The 21,390-nt window shown below is 35.4% G+C and overlaps 3 protein-coding genes and 1 non-coding gene across 5 annotated transcripts; 2 read left to right on the top strand and 2 right to left on the bottom strand.

The window, feature by feature from the left end:
* Positions 1 to 386: 386 nt before the first annotated feature.
* Positions 387 to 3,712, top strand: LOC104646031 (uncharacterized). Its single transcript, XM_010319024.4, has one exon. It carries the CDS (start codon positions 644 to 646, stop codon positions 3,482 to 3,484), a length of 2,841 nt encoding a protein of 946 aa, XP_010317326.2. The 5' UTR covers positions 387 to 643; the 3' UTR covers positions 3,485 to 3,712.
* Positions 3,713 to 4,137: 425 nt separating this feature from the next.
* LOC101249601 (callose synthase 11-like) lies at positions 4,138 to 13,573 on the bottom strand. Of its 2 annotated transcripts, none has more exons than XM_004232827.5 (3): positions 7,807 to 13,573; positions 5,204 to 5,371; positions 4,138 to 4,366 (listed from the first exon to the last, which is right to left on the bottom strand). In XM_004232827.5, exon 1 carries the CDS (start codon positions 13,138 to 13,140, stop codon positions 7,813 to 7,815), a length of 5,328 nt encoding a protein of 1,775 aa, XP_004232875.1. In that variant the 5' UTR covers positions 13,141 to 13,573; the 3' UTR covers positions 4,138 to 4,366; positions 5,204 to 5,371; positions 7,807 to 7,812. The 2 variants fall into 2 exon arrangements, with proteins under 2 accessions (XP_004232875.1, XP_010316750.1); XM_010318448.4 differs by having other exon boundaries at positions 7,812 to 13,490.
* On the bottom strand, positions 10,090 to 10,169 carry LOC112941029 (small nucleolar RNA J33). Its single transcript, XR_003245861.1, has one exon. It is a non-coding gene; the product is annotated as a small nucleolar RNA J33 (small nucleolar RNA).
* A 4,538-nt stretch (positions 13,574 to 18,111) lies between the features above and the next one.
* On the top strand, positions 18,112 to 21,123 carry LOC101249322 (probable 2-carboxy-D-arabinitol-1-phosphatase). Its single transcript, XM_004232826.5, has 7 exons — positions 18,112 to 18,484; positions 18,588 to 18,739; positions 19,752 to 19,871; positions 19,952 to 20,051; positions 20,225 to 20,364; positions 20,438 to 20,517; positions 20,762 to 21,123. Exons 1-7 carry the CDS (start codon positions 18,328 to 18,330, stop codon positions 20,886 to 20,888), a joined length of 876 nt encoding a protein of 291 aa, XP_004232874.1. The 5' UTR covers positions 18,112 to 18,327; the 3' UTR covers positions 20,889 to 21,123.
* The last annotated feature ends 267 nt before the right edge of the window (positions 21,124 to 21,390 follow it).

Raw genomic sequence — 21,390 nt, forward strand, 5'->3', positions numbered from 1 at the left:
GACCCTTCTCCACGCCCTGCTAATGCCGGATGCTTTGGGCACATGGATGCCCTTCCACTCTCTTTACCCTTTCTATATGTCTCTTATCTTGTTAGATTAAAATTTTACATGTTGGTAATAGTAACGTACAATATATTCTTTCAACTATATTTTACCTTCTAATATATATAAGATTTAATCGTAACAAGAATTTAACCATAATAAATACTCGTCAATTGAGGTAAGGAATCACAAAATATTTTTTCCTTAAAAATTGTTCAAAGTCAGTTAATTCTCGATAAAAATAAAACATGAAATATTTTTGGAATAAAAACAAATCTTTTAAAATTGTTCACACTTCTCTCTATACAAACGTAAATGTTACTTATGATAATACTACAAAAGACTATGACAAATAACATGTGTCTAATATGAGCACAATGATGAAATTATACGTTATTGCCGTCTTTCTTTTTGGGGTGACAATAAAGTTCCCTGCTATTATCTTACTGGAAATTGGATCATTTCACCGTTATAAATATCGAATAATTCGATAATTATTTTTAATAGTATAGAACCAAAAAAGAAATTCCAAAAAGGTGAAAGAATTACGTGTATTCTTTTGGTGCAATATATATTGATCACCAAATTAGAAGTCGACGGTATGCTCCTTGAGCACTCCATAGCAATGGAGAATTCGTCAGCTCCATCTTCATTACAAAACCCTAGTTCAAGATTCAAACTTTCCATCTTTTCAAGAACCCAATTTCTCAAATTCCAATATGGTCGTCTTTTTCTCTTTATTTTCGTATTTTTCCTTAACTCCTCCGTTATCGGTGGAGTCTCATATCCTCCTGAATTTCCTCAGATCCCATACCCACAATACTGTAACGATGTTGTTCCCAGCATCCCTTTGGCCCAAACTTTAACCCCTTTCAACGCTACGTCGTTTCTCCTCACTCTCAACAACGCGTACATACACGCGCCGGCTGATAATGCCGGGAAATTCAAGCCGAAAACCCTTAATTTCTACACAAAGAATGTTTATCCGACCCAAAATGGTAAAATATTTAAAATTGAGGGTGGTTTAAGGTTTGCAGGAAGAATTGGTCCGGATTTTTTCGGTGAATTTCTACACCGGCGGCAACTTCGGCTAGTTTATCATCGGCCACCGAGGTTTCCTACCGAAGGCTTCGGGAATTCGAGGGAGATTCGGGTTTCCGGTTTCTGGGATTCGGGTACTGGAAAGCTTTGTATGGTCGGATCAGGTTTGAGGAGGTTAAGTTCTATTAATGTTGTTCTTAAGTTGAATTATTTGAATTCATCTGATATTTTGCATAGTGTGGTTAATGGTACGCTGGAAAGAATTGATCTGAATGATAAAAATGCATATACTAAGCCTGTTGAAATATTTGGTATGTCTTTGAGGAATTATGTTTATACTTTGATTGATAAAGAGGTTGAGAATAACGGGTTTAGTGAATTTGGTGATTGGTCTAATATTTCGCTGGGAATAGACCAGGATAGTAGCTTGTGTTCAGTTATAGGTCGTGCCGGGACTATGGAAATGATGTATTTGGGTAATTGTAGCAATGGGAATTGCGATTTCTTTGGTGGTAATTTGTCAAATTTTAGGCCGGCCTCGATGTGGTTTAATGAGATTGAGTGTGGGGGTAATAGAAGAGGGAGATTCTTGTTAAGTTTTGGTGATAGCGTGCACACCCGACCAACTAATTTGATAAATCAAACATTAGTTGCTGAAGGGAAGTGGAATGAGAAGACAAAAACAGTTGACATGGTTGGTTGCCTGATGTTCAATGGAAGTGATGCAGCTGAAAAGGGTTCTGTTGGGGATTGTGTTGTGAGGCTGAGTTTGAGGTTGCCTAAGCAATGGACCTTGAAGGAGAGAAGTGTTATTGTTGGGGAGATTTGGAAAAGAGAAGACTCAAATGGGTCAGGTAATTATGGTAAAGTAGTCTTACACAGCGTAAGAAATCTGGTTAACAGAATTGATGGACTGACATATGAGTATACTGTGATTGATAATGTGACGAGTTCTTGTGCCAAGGCACTGACTTATAAAGGGAAGGGAGGGAAGTATCCCGATGTACATTCATCTGATATGAGATTTGACATGACGGTGAGAAACAGGAAAAAAATTGATATTTTCAGTTATTCATCTCCATTGTCAGTGGGGGATAAGTTTTACCGGGATGTATCTGGTTCTTCTGTTCAAGTGAACAACAATCAGAGCACTGTGGTCAATATAAGCTATGTACTGCACTTTGTTGCTCCATCTCAGTTCTTGTACAGTGATGAGCATACTCCTTTGACAATTGAAATTTCTGCTGAGGGATTATATGATTCGAAGAGTGGACATCTTTGCATGGTTGGCTGTATGTATTTTTCATCACGTCATGGGATTTTACAGAGAAATTCTTCGTTAGACTGTGAAATTCTAGTTAATATTCAGTATCCTCCTTTGAATGCTAAAGTTGCCCGTGGTGTTAGAGGTACCATTGAGAGCCTGAGGAAAAAGTCTGATCCTCTTTACTTTGAACCCTTGGAGCTTATATCAAATTCCGTCTACTTTGACCAAGCCAAAAATTCCATGTGGAGAATGGATCTGGAAATGACAATGGTTCTAATTTCCAATACACTTGCATGCATCTTTGTGGGTCTGCAGCTATTTTATGTGAGAAAAAACCCAACTGTGCTTCCATTTATCTCTGTAGTCATGCTAGTTGTACTCACACTTGCACACATGATCCCTCTGTTACTGAACTTCGAAGCGCTGTTCTTGGTCAACCGGGAGAAGCAGAATGTTTACTTTGGTAGTGACGAATGGCTTGAAGTAAATGAGATTTTAATTAGAATCATGACGATGATAGCATTCTTGTTGGAATTCCGTCTTCTTCAACTCACATGGTCTGCAAGAGCAGGTGTTGAGAGCCCCAAAAATTACTGGATATCAGATAAAAAGGTTCTGTATTTGTCTTTGCCAATGTATATTTTTGGTGGATTGATTGCTTATTTTATCCATCTGTCAAGAATGCCTCACCAGCTGAAGCTTCGATTGTCGCCTCGTTTTCATTACCAACAACAAACTTTCTGGGTTGAGCTTAAATCATATGCCGGCTTGGTCTTGGATGGATTTTTGCTTCCTCAGATTCTGTTCAATTTATTCTGCAACACCACTGAGAGGGCTCTCACCCCTGGTTTCTATATAGGAACTACCCTTGTGCGCCTAATGCCACATGTATATGATCTTTACAGAACTAACAGCAATGCTTGGTCGTATGATTACATATATGGGAACCCGAAAATGGATTACTATTCCACTGCTTGGGACATCATTATCTGTTGTGGGGGTCTGCTGCTTGCTGTTCTTGTTTTCTTGCAGCAGAGATTTGGGGGCCGTTGTTTTCTTCCCAGAAGATATAGAGATAGCTCCACGTATGAGAAAGTACCCGTAGTCAGCACCGAGTCAATTACAGAAGCATGAACTGTCTGTAGAAATTTTATCCTTGATATCTGAAGAAACTTCCATTTCTCCTGTCACCAGTTTCGTTAGCTTTCAACACTCGCGATTTATACGTCAAAGATTGTATAGATGAAGTATTTACTTTATGCCTGTTAAAGAATGAACATCTGGCAAAGACTCTTCATGTTTCTATATATTGTTAGTTAACTCTTCTTTCGAATACTATCACTATGAACATTTTGAATCTAACTGGGACTTGTCCATATAGAATACTCTAATTTTGTGGAATCTCTTTATGCTTTCCTATTTGACCCTCATATTGTCATTTAAATTTACTTCCCTTGAACAAAATAATCAATTTCCTAACAGGTTTCTCCAGTACAATGTGCAGCCAGGCTCATCACATAACAGGCACAAACATTGTTTTTGTAAGAGATTAGATGACCCCTCTTCTTCTTCACAGGTGCTTTGGATTGAGTTGGGGAAGGGAAAGATATGTTTGAGAGGTTGATTTCTTGGAAAATGTTTGTGCAACTGAGTAGATTTTACCCCCATTTAATAAGTTAGCATCCAAGTTTTATCCAAAATGGAGAGTAAGCGCAGCTCAATGTCTCTTCACTACTGAAAAAATAGAGAAAAAATTAACAGCTGCAAGCTCAGCAGCCAAACCATAGTTGGTGAAAGGTCCACTGTGGTCCATTAGCCCATAAAAAATACGCATAGTTGTGTTATTATCAGAAGCAAGTATGCCATTTACATGCGGCCATATATACATTACTACAAAATTGGAATTGTTGTACCATCTAACCATGACTCCTGAACCTACTACTATCCATACTAAGACTAGAACTAAGAAGAGAAGCCCCAACTGCTCTACATCCGCTTAGTTAAACTGGTGCAAACCTGCAATGTCATAAACATAACGCTACATTTAGTTACAATTTTCCTAAACAAAATGGTAAATTGATGCTCATAAATAGAGACCCTTGATGGTTATTGGTGTCTACTTGTTGAGAAGAATCAGCCGTGAAACTTTTTTTTTAGGGAAGTACTGTTTTTTCCGCATGTAGATCAGCTGATTGAAGAAAAAGATTGTAGTATAGCAGAATTTATCAAGAGCAGAAAGGGGAGAAGTTAGGTCCTGAGATGTTGTAAACTTTCAAAATTTGTAGCTTTAGGTAGCAAATCCACAACAAAATGGTTCATTAATTACACATGACCGCACGGGAAACCAGAAAACTAAATGAGTTGCACTGTCTAGAAGTTCATTTAGAGGTAAGATGGAGTACTAATGTCGATATAATATGATAGAAGACACAGGAACATTCCAAACCTATAGCAACCAATGAGTGTGTAACCAATTGGTAATACATCTGATTCATTGTCACAGCTTTCAAGCCCAGAAAAGATGGTAGAACAATAAATTATCAAGTATTATCCTCAAACTTCCTAGCTAACTGAGAAGTTGAGTATCATGGTGTCAAAGTTGCTAACTATTGATGACATTATCATCAAGCAAAGAATGACTTGAACATTAGGAGCTGATCAGTCAGATCAAATTTTTTAGCTGTCAATGTAGAAATTTTGACATCCTCCCTCGTAGAAATTTTTACCATCCTCCAACTCAGCCAACCGAGAACTAATATAACAATTGCCCATATATACAACCCAAAAATAAATAAAGTAATAACCACACAGTTGTAAGTAGCAAGGAGAATACACAAAAGAAGTTGTATTAACCTCGTCGACTTGGTAGACTAAGGACAAGAGAGTACCCCAGGCTGAGTAGGAGGCACAAAATCTAATTCCTCATCCAAGAGCCCACGAAAAATGAAGGAGCTTATCAGGAACCACATTAATCTACCTAGAAAAGAGATGCACATGCCTCTGAAATTAAGTAACTTGTTCCTGCAATCAACAGAAAAGTTAACTATAACATGCATGATCATTGAAAATCATAATCTCAAGCATTAAAATATATTGACAAGGAAACAGCACATGATCTTTGAATGTATGACCTATTGAGGTGTACCAAATGATTTTAATTGATGTACTTATCCTGCAGTACCAAGGATCTGCAACATATCTGGACATTTATAAAAAGGAAAACTTAGCTCCTAAACTGCAAGAATCTCACTATTTCTAACATTATCTCAGCTTGGGGTGCATCATATATTTGGCACCACAAAGCCTAAGATGCCTAATTCTTTAACCTCAAATCAGAGTTCACGGAATTATAATCTCTTTAGGCCCCTAACAATACCCCACCATCCCGGGACCTTCAATCAGTTTTTTTTCCTTTTGTTCTTTTTCTATTTTTTTGGTAAGAAGGGTAAAGATTCAAGAGTTATTTTCAAGCAAGTCATTCCTTACTTAGTGACTTGACACCACTTAGCAATGTCACAAGTGGTAACTGAATTACAGCAGGCTTGATTAGTTGCAGTATTCCTAAACTAACTGGCAAATTGTTGCACATAAATAGAGACCCTTCATGGTTATTGGTGTCCACTTGTTGAGAAGAATCAGCTGTGAAACTTTTTTTAGGGAAGTGGTGTGTTTTCTGCATGTAGATCAGCTGATTGAAGAAGAGAGTTTGTAGTATAGCAGAATTTATTAAGAGCGAGAAGGGGAAAAGTTAGGTCCTGAGATGTTTTCATTTTCAAAATTTGTAGCTTCAGGTAGCAAATGGACTACAAAATGGTTCATGAATTACACATGACTGCAAGGGAAACCAGAAAACTAAATGAGTTACACTCTCTAGTAGTTCTTTTAGAGGTAAGAAGGAGTATTGACGTTGATATCATATGATAGATGACACAGGAACAGTCCAAACCTATAGCAACCAATGAGTATGTAACGAATTGGTAAGACATCTGATTCACTGTAAGCTTTCAAGCCCAGAAAAGATGGAAGAACAATAAATTATCAAGTAGTATCCTCAAACTTCCTAGCTAACTGAGAGGTTGTTGAGTATCATGGTGTCAAAGTTGCCAACTATTGACGACATTATCATCAAGCAAAGAATGATTTGAACATTAGGAGCTAATCAGCCAATATGGTGTAAATTCTTGAATTTATTGGTGAAAAGGGTGTAGATTTAAGAGTTATTTTCGAACAAGTCAATATGGTGAACATTAGTAACACCATATAGTAAATTCCTTAATACTCTTTTCGATATATCAAATACATAATTTAGGTGTGAAAATTCTGACCTCTAACAATGGAAATGTTGAATGAATTGATCATAAATTATGAGATTCAAAAATCTTTTTGCCTTCGAAACAAGATAATAATTGTAGAGAAAAGGCATTTCCACAGTAAATGCAAATCCCTCTACAAGTAATAATATTAGCCCATCTTACAAAAGTTTTGAAAAGAATGGGAAGTTTGGGGATGGGGGTTCCACTAACAGGATACTGCTGTTATAAACATCAACATTTTGTTTTGCTATTCACAGCAGAAAACATGTTAGGGAAGGTGTTATTCAAATCATTAAGAAAGAAACGTGACAAGAAAAAATAAGGGTAAACTAAAATGTGGACTAGGCAAGTGAATTAAAAGAAATAAGACTTTTGGAACTTGTTGTCTTAAACATGTGATGATATTTGTGTAGCTATAAATCATGTTATTAAGGATAAAATAGAAAGTTCAAAGTTAAGACTGTTCCAAATATATAAATAGGACATTATCTTTGGAAGCTGGAACAGACTAAAAAGGAAATAGTGTCACATAAGATGTTATAAAGGGAGAAGTATTTTATCTGCATGATATACTCTTGAAATGCTTAGACTTCCTAACCTCATTAGCATTCATCTTAGTCTGTTTCACTAGAAAAGCATTTAAGTCGAGCAGATATAAAGGTAGTAAATATATCCTCAATAGATCTGTTTCTGCATCAGCACTATCCAGAACTATTAAATCTCTGCCAACAAAGCACTGCAGATTAATCAAGTGCAAAATAGCCTATCAAGCAGTGAACCAACTCTCAAAAGTAAGAACATCCGCTTTTTTTTTTGCGTTATTCCTTAAGTAATTCAGTCAGTTCCATCATGTTGTAGATACAGTAATGTTGCTGGCCTCATAAACAACAGTGCACCAAAGCCCTCTCATACAGAAAGATTACTGTCACCTTTAATAAAGGTTAATTAAATTGGATTTCATCTAAGCCACTATGAATTTAAAGTTGGTTAATTGAATCAGATCACTATAAATTTGGACAAAAAAAACAAGTTATTTAACTACTTTAAAAGGTACCAACAGATATATGTAGCATGTGAACTAAAAGCTACACTTCCAATCATACAATAAATAGAAAAAACAACCACCTAAAATTAGAGTATCACCTCACATTATGAAGTTTTGCCTGTGAGGATACGAGAAATCTGAAGGCCCCTGCTGAAAGCTTCATTAAACAATATCCTTGTCTGCATGGATTGAAAACCAGGCATCCATGATAGAAATGCCAAAGGAGCCATAACAATTAACCCAAGCATCATGTCATATAACCGAGCCAATGACACAACAGTGCCCCAAACCAAAGTAGACTGCAAAAAGGGCCGGAGCACTAGGGCAATTTGGATTATGCCCCACCCAGTTGGAATAAATGCCAACAAACTTGTGATCAAGTCAAACAGCGTAAACAGGGTGAACCTCAACAATATAACAATCACCAATACCGTGACTAGAATGACAAGCAACTGCACCAGCCGATAATATATGTGCCTCTTCATGGCATATTTATCCTTTGCATATGCAATGGCAATGTAAATTGCCACAACGGCGACCATAATAATCCAAGACAGCAAGTAAACACCAATACTGGTTTTACCACCAGTAATGTGCAACTGATACACAATTCCATATTGAAAGAAGAAAAAACGAAGATCTAAAATAATCTCAAGCAATTTTCCCCAGAGACCAGTAGTTCTCAAGTGGTCCTGTTCTTCATACCACCATGTCTCCCAACTTTGATCTGCTTTTACAAAAACTCCTCGATTGTACCAAATCCAATGCATGAAATCGTCAAAGTCATACACAGTTTTTAACCAGTCAAACCCAGAGGGATTGAACACAAAGGGAGATGTTATCCATGACACAACAAGGAACCAACTTGATATAGTCATAGCTATATACACAAAGGTATCCTTAGTCAAGGGGCTGCGTGAAGCATAAACAACCAGAATCACTCCAAGTTCGATTGCTTTGACAAAGTGGCTGCGAGCATACAGTCGATAGTTCTCACCAAAGCTCTTGCGCTGCACAACAAAACCACGTCCAGTTGCTCGATACTTAGCTCCGCCATGTAGAATGGTCCTTCCAAAGAAATGCGCCCGGGTTCCCATTGAGTATGTGAAAAATAGTGAGGCAAGCTGCAGTTGCATAGTTATAAAATCCCAGACTGCCGGAAGAAAACCATGTTCCAAAGAGTTCTCGACAATCATAGGGAGGGCAGTGAACACACCAAGCTGGATAACAAACTGCTGATTCAAAATTGAACCAAGTGCTTTGTTGCTGGTGGCATTTTTGCTGGCGTAATCCTCAACACTACTGAGTGCAAGATAAAGGCGCCCCCATAAAAATGTATAGACCATTACCACCACTATCATGTTGTTGAAGAAGAAGCCAACAGTTGTGTAGAAGAATGAAAGCATGCGAAAGAAATCTAGTCTATGACCCAACCTGTAAACATCTCTGCTCAAAACTTGTTCACCATTACCACTAGCAACCTTAGCCTCAAACATGGCTATCTGATTCAATCCAACATCCCTTCCCTTACCCACTTGTATGTATTCATGGTGGGTAACATTGCCACCTCGCAAGGTACAATTGAATCCAGCAAATATATCCTCACTTATATTAATCACCTTGGAAGCCTTGCTGATGCCACCTCTGGACAAGAACCAAAACCTATCAAAGACATCTGGATGACCATAGTGCATCCGTACCTTGAGAGGATCGGCAAGAACACGTTGCCCCAGAGTCACAAAACTTGTCTCCTGAGCAGACATGAACCAAGCAAGAGATGATACAGAACCAGTAAAGATATTTTCACGAACTCCCAGAATGGTGGGTTTCCTTAGACCATAATTCTCCTTGAATTCCTCCAATAGATTCCGCATCTTAAGTGCCTCTTCAAAGTAATTGTCTTGATTCATGTCTATAGTTTGAACTGCATCACCTCTGGTGAAGATAATGGCATGGTTCTGATTCTCCGGCTTACCCTCCCCAAGTTTCAGAGGACCAGGCAACTTTATGCGATAAATTTCCACTTCTTGCTTCAGTTGTTGATCATACTTCACTAGAACAGAAAAGTATTCTACTTCATTTCTTCCCAAGTTAACCTCATCCACATAAGCAATTCGGAGAGCCTCATTGTCCTTCATCAGATTTAGGATCTCCTCAGCACGTGGATCACGCTTCGTCTTCTGAGAACCATACACCTGGCATGTCACCACATAAGTGAATTTCATTAAAGCAGCACCAAACTCGTGTCCTTTGAAGAGAAGGGTGACACTGCTACTCGATCTGTGAAGTTTTCGAGAAGTTTGTAACATGGCAGGGCCATCCCTATTCAAGTGATTATTTTGGTTCGATGAACCAAGTGAAACAATTCTTTGTGAGCCATGCCTTATATCAACCTCTGAAGCAGAATCAAGGAACGAAAGCATCTTGAGAGCCTTGTAATAGTACATCATGCCTCTTACAGTGCGGGACAGAGTCTGCCCCCTGTACGACGCCCAGAGACGAATCTCCCTTGCTTTGGTGTTCCATATCTCTCTCTCGTCCTTCATTCCTTCTGTACGCATACGTTCCATGAAATTCTCCCACTCATCATTGTAAATCTTCTGCAGATAAAATATGGTGGATACTCCATCTTCATTTGGACTCCTAAGACTTTCTTTGCCAAACAGAACTTCCTCATCATAGTAAGGGGTCAAGACGCTAAAGGCCATCATCTTCTCTACCTGGGGAGCTCTTGGCATATTCATAAAAAGAGAGTTACTGAAGAAAGCAATACGCCGTCTCGCTTCCTTATTTTTTGGAACATTGTACATTGAATCTCTGGAAGTCAGAATTGTCTGCAAACGGCGCAGCTGCCTATAGAAGAAAGCATCTTGGATATCAGGAAACTCAATCGCATTTTCAAAAAGAAGCCCCTGATTGGTATCTGGATTTGATGGAGCAAGACCTTCCTGCATCAGTTGTTCTGTTCTCTTCTTCACCCTTGGAAATTCCCGAACTGACACCTCATACAAGGCCTGTAATACACCGACCATATCACGCAAATCCGGCTCTGGCCTGAGCAAAAGCTCAATAAGAAAAACCAACTTTTCATGAATGTGTGGCAAGAGGGTCATCTTGTAGGCTTTAGTAAACTTTTCAGAATGAATGCAACCATCAATATCATTAAAAAGTGCAGTGACTATTGAATGCTCTTCAGTGTTGTGTTTTATGATCTCTAGTAGCAAGTATTTGATGCTGTCATAAGCCTCAATCACTGCACACCTCCTATACTCATTCTTGCATATCCTAAACCAAACCCATCTATCAGGTGCATCTGCCAGCTCGCTCGCATGGCTGAGAGCAAGAAGCAATTCGTTGCACAAGAGAAAACACGGCCAACGAATAACCTTAATATCCCAACAGTTCGGTGGCAACTCCATCAGTTCCAGCTCGTGATCACTCACGAGGTCTTCCTCCCTCATAGTTATGATGATCTCATTCCATATTAAGGCAAACCTAGTTGCGTCCACCTGGCTCGATTCAATCTTCTTGTATGGCTGTCCCAGTCCATATCTTAACTTAATCCGATGTATTGCATTCCGAAGCTTGTGAACCAGGGTGTCCTTAGCATCAACAGTCTGATTTTCGGGCATCAGACTGAACTGCAATGCGCTTGCAAAGAACTGGAATCTGAGTCTGAGCTGTTTAATGTTCCTAATTTCACCTATATGTGAGAACAAGCCAACTGCTCCCCCTGCAATAGAAGAATAGATAGTGTACCAGATCTGCAGGTCAACTAGATAAATAAGAACAATTGGAATCCACAACAAAACAGCTGCTAGCTCATTCGTGCTACCAAAGAACTCATGCCACTTGTACTTCACATTATTCAAATTCAAAAGAGCCCGTGTAGGACCAAGCAGTGGCCTTATTTGAAAGAAATAACTGAAGATAAATTTGGACGCCAATACAGCAATCCAAAACAGTGTGTACTTTATGTTATTAATAAGCCCTTCCCTGAGTCCGCGACCCACAAAAATCCTGGTGTGGAACCACCATGTTAGTAAGTAAAATATTGGCCAGTCTGTGTTTTCAATCACATTTCGTATCCATGGGAGAATGAAAAGAACAAGAGCTAACAACTCTGGGATGATAAACACCAGAGCAATCTTAAGAAATGTGAAGATCCTTTGATTAGCCTCAAATGACCACCTCCTATCAGAATTCTTCTGGATCCAAATTCTTGCATAGAACACCCCAAACACCACTGCCCATGTCACAGCAACTACGCTTTTCAAGACCATCCTCACACCTATCCACATTGTATCCCTGGTAACCAAACTATACTGAGTTCCAGCATCAAGGATTGACTGAATAAACCTCAATCCAGCCCAAGTTATGAAGATCGTAAGCAACTGCACTTGCACATCCCTCCTTTCCAAAGCTTGCCATGGAAAATCTGTACCTTGCCAAGCAACAATAACAGCAGCCTGAAAGAATAGTATCAACATCACCCACAACCTATCAAAGCTCCTAAATATATTCCAGAAGGTCCTCTGCTCCACAAACCCCGTCTTACCAACTCTCCTACCAACAGTAGTATCCAGAAAAGCACTTGACAAGTCAAGCGGCCATTTCAGCCTCCGAAAACACTTCCTACTCCAAAAGAACTCATTAATATCATCATAATTCCTCCAAGCTGAATGAGGGGCAGTGCCACTTCTACTCCTCTCAACTTCACCTTTAATTGTCGTGTAAATGGGAGTGACAACTTTATCAAGGAAACCAAACTGCTTACAAGTGTAAGGAACAAAAGGGTGTCCAGTATTCTCATCAATGTGACCATCAAGAATGTAATTTAGTTCCATAGCCATATGATGATAGATATAACACAAACATTCAGGAACAAAACGGAGATTTGCAGCCTCACCCCAAATCAATAAATACAGACATACATACAAGAGTTCACGACGAGAAATTTCTGGATTTTGACGTCTCGGCAGTCGAACCTGTGACTTCTTCCCCAGATATGAACACCAAGATGAGTAATTCTTCAATAGCTTCTGCCGGAACTGCCGGAGAACACCATAGTGAAGGCGGTCCGGGGCGGTAGACGGAGGTTGAAGGCGCATTTGAGAGTTAGCCAACTGGAGAACCAAGTTCTCCCTTTGATTCTTCACGTTATCATCTTGGAACCCAAAGAAGAGCCCAAGCCAGTCCATAAGGTCCATGGTGTCACGCCATGGCATGAACGGCGGCAGCCGGAGATCCCCAATGTCGCGCAGAGCAGCTGAAGCAGCACGTACTTCTGGATATCTCAAAGAAGGATGGTCAGCCAACAAATTATTGATGGGTATAATGTTGAATGGCTCGACACGAGGCTGCTGCTGCCGTGGCGGCGCGTCATCATAACCACTACCGCGCGTGAACGGTGGCCTTGGCCGGAGATTCATTGCATTTGGTTCTACAGCAGCCTTTCACTAATGGGTAACTACTTTTCCCCAAAATTTCAAACAGCAAAAGTTGCCACTTGCAAACAAGCAAACACATGTATATGCATATTATATACTTACTATAATATAATACTACTACTATAAAGTAACGGGTATATTCGAATTCTGGGTACGGGGGGTGGGGGTCGTGAGAAAGGGAATCAACAGTGTAACTCTTTAATGGAGTAAAAAGGTGAGATTTTTAATGAGAGGAACTTATCGGGAGTTGCAGAGAGAAAAGGAATGTAGTGACGTAGACCACGCGCCAACAAGTGCGGTTGCGGGAGTTTGTGTGTAGGACGAAACTTGAAAGTTATGAGAAACCTACAAGACAACATGACAAGCCTAGTATTCAAAACAAGTGGTATTATAGGGATAAGAGCAAATTTGAAATATCACTCCGGTCTCATCCACTAATAACTTATATATACTTAATAAATTATAAATAAAAAAAGATTATTTTACTACAGTAAAATCTCTATAAATTATTACTAAATAAATTAATAATCTATTTAAAATAATATTTTTCTTCGATCCTAACTTGAGCCAATAGAAAAAATCACCAATTTCGATAAGATAATATATTTTCAAAAGACCCCTATATAAATATATAGTCCCATTAATATCATAAACTAATAATTATTTAAAATACAAATATATCTAAGACAATTTAGTGAAAAATATGATTATATCCTGTTCTGATTCTTCTTAATATTTAAATATAGTTGAAGTTATCTCTAACTTTTCTTATTACATCCAAAAATTTTGGTGTTATTTTTTCGAATTACATCATAAAATTGTGAAGAGTTCTAAATGTGATAAGTGTTTACTTACGTGTATCTGGTTCCAAAGGTACAATATCATCTTCAACTCATCAACATTGCTTTTTTTCTGATGGTATTCACAATTTCTTCTAAAGTCTAGACCTTTGAACAAGTATCACTTTCACTTGGATAATTCAACAGTTTATTGACATCCATTTTACTATGGCAATCGAGATCATTAATGATGACCTCAAGTTTATGAATGACATTTTCATAAGTAGGTTCATTCATATTCTTTGAGATTGCATCTCCGGAACGATTTTTACAGTATCAAAAATAGTTTGCTACTATCTCTTGCTGAACATTTTTGCTCAAACAGGAATTGCATAATTGATAGCATCCAAAACATTGATCTTTGTTGGATCATTTTGTCTCACTCCATAGCCTTCTAATATCATACGATAATTATGTTCGATAATACATCTTGAAAGCTCTTATTATTATATTATCACAATGTTGAAATTAATAAGATACAATGATTTTGACATAATTTGTTGTACTTTATGTATAATATTTTTTTATGTGAAATCGATAAATACGATACATAAATTAGTAAGATATAATGATTTTGAGATAATCAAAATTAATCTTCACCAAATTTTAAACTATTCTTTAAATTAATAAATATTAATTTATCGATTAAATAATATCTTTATAAAATAATAAAATTTCATGGTCCACCTATATTAATTTATAGAGGTTTTACTGTATTTCATATTTAAAATATAATAAATACAATGTCTTAAAAATAAAATAAAAAAATAATTATAATTAATGACAAAGATAATTTAGTAATCTAAGTGTAAAACTATCCATTGATTTTATAAAGTAATTAAGTATTATTAAACATTTTAACATAATATAGTGCATAATTGTTATTGAATTAAAATAAAATTAAATTGAATAAATTTGGAAATAGCTAATAAAATATGCAGAAAATATCTTTTAATGCGTAAATCTTTTTTAATAGGAAATTTCGAATTTAAATCAAAAGATTTATTAAAAACTTCATTTTTAAATGAATCTTGTAATACACATTTAAATTTACTTAGAACTTTAATATATGATCTCCAGACATTTAATAAGAACCAAAAAATTTTGAATTTAAACCAAAAAATTTATTTAAAACCTTCATTTTTAAACGGATCTTGTAATACACATTTAAATTTACTTAGAACTTTGATCTCCAGACATTTGATAAGAACCAAAACCAAATGTCTAAAAGGATAATATCACAATACTGGAGAAATGATTTTATTTATAGGAAATGAATGTCCACATATGAGAAAATGACAAAAATAATCCATCATTATCAAAAACGTCCTAGTGTGAATGTCCATTTAAATAATACAATTTTTGGATAAATTTGCAATTTAGCGGACAATCTTTTTTTTTAAAGAAAAGTCTCGAATTTGCAATTAAGTAAAGCTTTTAAAAAAATATATCTCACACAAATAGCTTATAAGTAGCTTCTGAAAAAACTTGTATTTATTACTTTAAAAAAAGATTTATGTCAATATCATCTGTTCTATAAATAAAAAGTTAATCAATTTATTTATACAATTATAAGAGAATTAATATGATGGAGAAAAGAGAGGCTTATAGGGATCTTAATTTGGAATTTTAGCATCTTTACTTTTACCTTATTTAGTTTGTCTTCAATGTTTGAAATTGCTAAAGCAAATATACTTTTCTAATTCTAAATTAAATTTATCTTATTTTTTATGTGAACATAGTACTTCGAATATATATTTTTAAGTTAATTAATTTATTTATTTATGAATTCCATTTATTTTTACAACCCTAAATTTAAATTTAAACGGTCCATCTGACACTCTATTTACTAATGTTACTATTCATGGTTTAACGTTATAATTTCTATTTTTGGAGTTAAATAATAAAATAATATTTTATGATATAGTTTTGCATTATTTAAATTTCTCATTAAAAATATCAAAGTAATATAGTTTAATTTAATTTTAAAAATTAGTCAAATTAATTTCTAAAAAATTAACTTGACAAATAAAAGTGAACGAATAGAATATTGTCACCGAATGTGGTGATGTAGTTGACGCGCCAGTAACAGCGAGTGGGGGAGACGTGGGTAGTACGTAAGTTGGAAGTTGATGTGGATCCTACTCGACAACATAAAAATAGGACAATTTATGGCCATAACTACAAATATTTCCAACATTAATTTTACTACTCCTAATTAAACTTGATGTGGATTTTTTTAAAAAAATATAATTTTATCAAATGTATTAATATATTTTAATCTAAATTACTTGTTAATTTTGACAAATTAAAAGAGGACAATTTTTTTATCTATTATATCCTCAAATAATTAATTGCTTCTAAAATGGTAGAACTTTTTCAAAATTTTAAGTTTTTAATTTATTTATTTTATAATTATAGAAATAAAATGATAAACTCACTATGTTAATAATTATTTTTTTAATAAATATATCAATTTAAAAATTGACAAGTACTGAAAAAATATTAATTTTGGTAAGTAGTGGGTTCAATAATATTGTGGACTAATTTAGTGTTTAAAAGACAATATGATGTGAAATTGTATTGTGGGAAGAAATTAGTGGAGAGTAGAGTAGTGTAATTTCCTTCAAGTAATTATAGTTCATGATTGATAATCTAAAAACACATAGAATAAAGTGTTCTTCTTTTTTCTATTGCCAAAAAGAATCTTAGATTATACACGTCATGATGATCAATAATTGACAATATTAGCTGTCGGTATAAATCTGGTCATAAAAAATTAAAAGGCTTTTAGGCACCCTTTTTTTTTTTTAATTAAACAAAAGATTCAATTTACGTTCTTAAAATTTTAAAACTAATAATACCATATCAAATGGTGTGTGAAAATTTATTTTATTAGAAAAAATATAAGTAAAGAGGAGAGATAAAAATATAAAATGGTTCATGGGGAAGAGGAAATGTAACGGCCACCGCAATTAATCCGTTTTTTAGTATACATAAGTTAAAAATGGCGGATTTATTTGCTTTATTCACATTTAAAACGGGGAGCTGACTTCATAACAACATCATCACCTAATTAAATAAAAAAAGTTATATTTAGTAATTTATTTTTATCTTAATTTAAAAATAACGTTCATAGAGACCATTTTTAGATAGAAAGATAGAGAGATGGTTGATGCCACATACTTCCACTGGTTCATAATGGGCGATTTCCCAACCTTTTAATTAAGACCTAATTTATTAGTGGTCCTTTGAACTTGATATGAAGTTTTATTTGGGCATCTCAAGTGAATGTTGTTTATTTTAGATATTTTATATCGAATTTTTTTATATTATTTTGATACTTTTTTGTTTACATGATTTAGTGAATGTAATACTCTTGTTGAGCGCGCCTGAAAAACTTATTTAGTCGATTTTTTTCTTCTTCTTTTATTTTTTCAACCACCATTTTTGCAAACTTAAATATCCAACATAGTGAATAAAAATAGTTACATTAAAATGATAGAAACTATCTTAGAAATTTAGGAATTGACTCATTTCAAGATAAAATATTAAATTATTCATGAGATTCTTTTTTGAAAGAATTTAATATTCAAATAGGAGTAAGTTTAATTTTGGTGAATTATAAACATGCTAATTAGGGTAAAAGAGAATGGGATGGGGATGGGTTTTTGGAGAAGACAATTGGGGGTTCATGTGTGGATTTTATTGATTTAATTTGTTTTTAAAAAGTTATTTGAGCAAAAATTCACGTGTTATTTGATTCGTTGGTTGTTTTTATTTTTCACTCAAAATTCATTATCTGCAATTTTTTTGACAAATGTCGTCATTTAATTATGGACAACTCTAAACGGAGAGAGTAAGTTTTAAGTAATTATTTTCTTTGCTTTGTAAAAAGATTTTAGTTTAACTAATAGAGTTATTATTCTTCTTTTATTAAGATTATATATAACATATCAAATTTTAAAACAAAATATTCTTTTGATAGAATTTTTATTAGTCAATTTATGCTCAACACAATTTTAAACGAATCAGATTTAAATGAATTGAACTAATAACTAAGCAGATCAATATTTATTTTTGTCACTGCATTTAAAAAATCATGAAGTCGTTATTTTTTTAAAAAAAAGAAAAGAAAAAGAATCTAGTATTCACCTTGAATGAGTATATCCACATGATGATATGGTAGCAAAGGCAAAGGGCAAATGAAATTCCCACCACAGGTTGTTACAACTGTCAATGTCAATCTAAAACAGCTCTGGAAATTCATGAGAAAACAGAGCTGTTGGAAACAATCTTGAAATAGCAAAGCAAACTTGTGAAAATTAATATGATGACTTCAAGGGTTATTTTTACTATTCCTTATTTCTCTTTTCCATCCATTTCCAATAAATCCCCATACCCTAAACTAATTCCTGATACATCTGCTCCCATTTGTTATGCTATTTGTTGCTCAACTTCAACTCCTGGATTACCAGTTACAACAGGTAAAATGTTACCATGGTGTAGTAGTTGTTTATGAGTTATGAAATTTAACATTGAATACTAATTGGTTGCACTAATTAACTTTTAATCGTGGATCTTAAACAGAAATACTTAGGAATGATACTCCTTTGACTGGTGGAGCATTTGATTTTGAAAATGCCACTACTTCTCTAACTAAAAGAGTGTTAGCTTCACCGAAGAAAGTTACTATTGTACGCCATGGGCTCAGCTCTTGGAATGAAGAAAGTAGAGTTCAGGTTTGTTTCATCTACTCATTTTTATTCTTACAATAAAGTTTTTTGATTCCTTGATTGTGTTCTTGCCTAGTTCTTCTATAGAAATGTATAATGGAAGCACAGAAAAGAATGCTAATTTCCTACCAGGGTCCATTGAGAATTTGTAATTGAAGATCAGTGAATTACTGACAAGGGCATGTGCGTTTATATTCGCCAGCCAATGTGGTTGAACAATCTAGTGCACTCAATCATCATGTTTCACCCGTTAAAATTAAATAATACATGATTTGATTTCAGTTTTTGTTTATATAATCGTGTAGAAAAAGAACAGGAAACTCAATTTACGACAGCCTAGAAATGCAAAAACTTTCCGGTGTAAGGCCATGATGTTATGTATAAAGCCAGGGAACGAGAGTGATGTTGCTAGTTTGAGCTACAAACACTTGAGCTTTTATTATCATTCGTTTTAAGCACATGTGCCTTGTTAAGGACTTCAAATTCATCTTCCGTTACTGATGCAAGACTTATGGAGCACTACATTTTTCTAATAAAAAACGGAGTGTTAATAGTGAAGCACGTTAAGGCTAATAATTTAAGTAAGTTTACAAGTCTGATGTTGGACTGGGTATAGCATTCTCCTCCTTGAGGCCTTGACATCCTCTCAGGCCTTGATCCAAGATTCTAGAGTCGATTCCTGCTTCACATAGTATAACACTTAGTCCTGCATGGGCTTGGCTCCCCCACTCGACTCCTATTGCCTATACACTGAAGAACTAAAACTCCAAATGGGACTTGACTCCCATAATTCCAGCTGGTTTCTTCCCAGCTCTAATACCATTTATTGGGACTTGAGTTCATCCACTTGCCTAACAATTTATTATCATTCTTTTCCACCCAATGGCTCGGGTTCTAGCATGACTCAAAAGTGTTAATCCTGATTGTTGTAGTAAGGAACTCACATCTCATTACTTACTCTTCTTATTTGTGACTTGGGTTGTTATATAGCCACTAATCAAGTTGTTTGTACATGTAGGGAAGCTCAAACTTATCTATACTCTCTGAAAAAGGAACAATGCAAGCAGAAAGATGCAAGATGGCCTTGTCCGATATACACTTTGACCAATGTTTCTCTAGTCCGATATCACGCGCCAAGGTTGGAATATAATGTTGTGTAATTATCTTTGCCTTACTACATATGCAGTTATTAAGTGATATCAGCAATGTCTTGTGCAGACGACCGCTGAAATCATATGGAAAGGGAAGGAAGAGCCTCTGGTTTTTCTTGATTCCCTGAAGGAAGCCCATCTATTTTTTCTTGAAGGCATGAAAAATGGTCTGTTTCATTCATTGCTGAAATAATGTGATTTTACTATTACCTGTTTTGAGTCACTATAACCTCAATATAGTAACAACAGAATGACATAATCAATTTTAGCTTTTACATCCGTTTAGAATTACCCAACAGCATTAGTAGTTTTCTCAATGATGTTTAGTGTTTGGAGGCAGAGGATGCTAAGCGCATATATCCAAAGGAGTATACAACTTGGAGAGAAGATCCATCTAAGTTTTGTGTAGATGGTGTATATCCTCTTCAAAAACTGTGGGGAAGAGCACATGAAGCATGGGAAGAAATTTTATTGACACCGGTATGTTCTTTATACTGCTTGATTGGATTTTTCCGCGCAACAAAATATACTGATATAGCTCATTGTTTATCAGGGAGAGCACTTTTTGGTTGTGACACACAAATCTATTTTACGAGCATTGATCTGCACAGCTCTTGGACTAGGACCAGAACGGTATGTCATAATGTTTTGAAGTATACTTTTATCTCCAAAATCTTCTGATATTTCTGGCACATAAACATTAAAATAACCCTTTAGATATGATAGCTGACTTAGGCAAATCCAAGGATGCTATAACATTGGTAGAGTACAGTAAACTTGCTTCGATCAGCATGATAATTTAATAAGACTTCCTTTCATCATTATTTTGGTTCTTCAGCCACTATTCTTGACATGTCTAATTTTGTGTCGATTTCAGGTTTCGTTCAGTGGATATAAATAATGGAGGATTATGTGTATTCAAATTCAACAAAGAAGGAGAAGCCATGCTTCAATCCCTGAACATGACAGCACATATGTATACTGATCACGTCTACCACTATTAAAATTAACAGGTACAATGATTGGACAAACAATTGATCAGCACTACGCCATTGAAACAACATAGAACCACATAAACGTACAATGTCTGTGTAGTATGTGAGTTATGAAACTCTCGAAAAAAAAAGTTAGAATAGCATTATAGGTTAAGAACACCAAGAAACCGTAGCATGTTCTTGTGATTAAACAACTATGAAATTGATTGGAAATGCAGAGTTCATCAGTTCTTCCAGAACGAAATTTAGGCTGTTCTGTCACATATTTATGTTGTCAGCTATCATTTCTCAGAAAGTAAAGTCAGACCGAAACTGAGACTATTTCTTTACGATCCATTTTAGCTAGCGTTTGACCATAGAGTAGCTTACATCAGATTTTAAAGATTTATCTTCAAAAATCCATTTGGCAATGAATCTTAAAAATCTGATCTTCAAATATTATCAAGTTCTCATAATTAGATTAGATCTTTGTTGCTATATATGAGGCAACAATAACAACAAGAATTAGATA

The sequence above is a fragment of the Solanum lycopersicum genome, chromosome 2 (assembly GCF_036512215.1).
Source record: "Solanum lycopersicum chromosome 2, SLM_r2.1".
NCBI classification, from domain to species: domain Eukaryota; kingdom Viridiplantae; phylum Streptophyta; class Magnoliopsida; order Solanales; family Solanaceae; genus Solanum; species Solanum lycopersicum.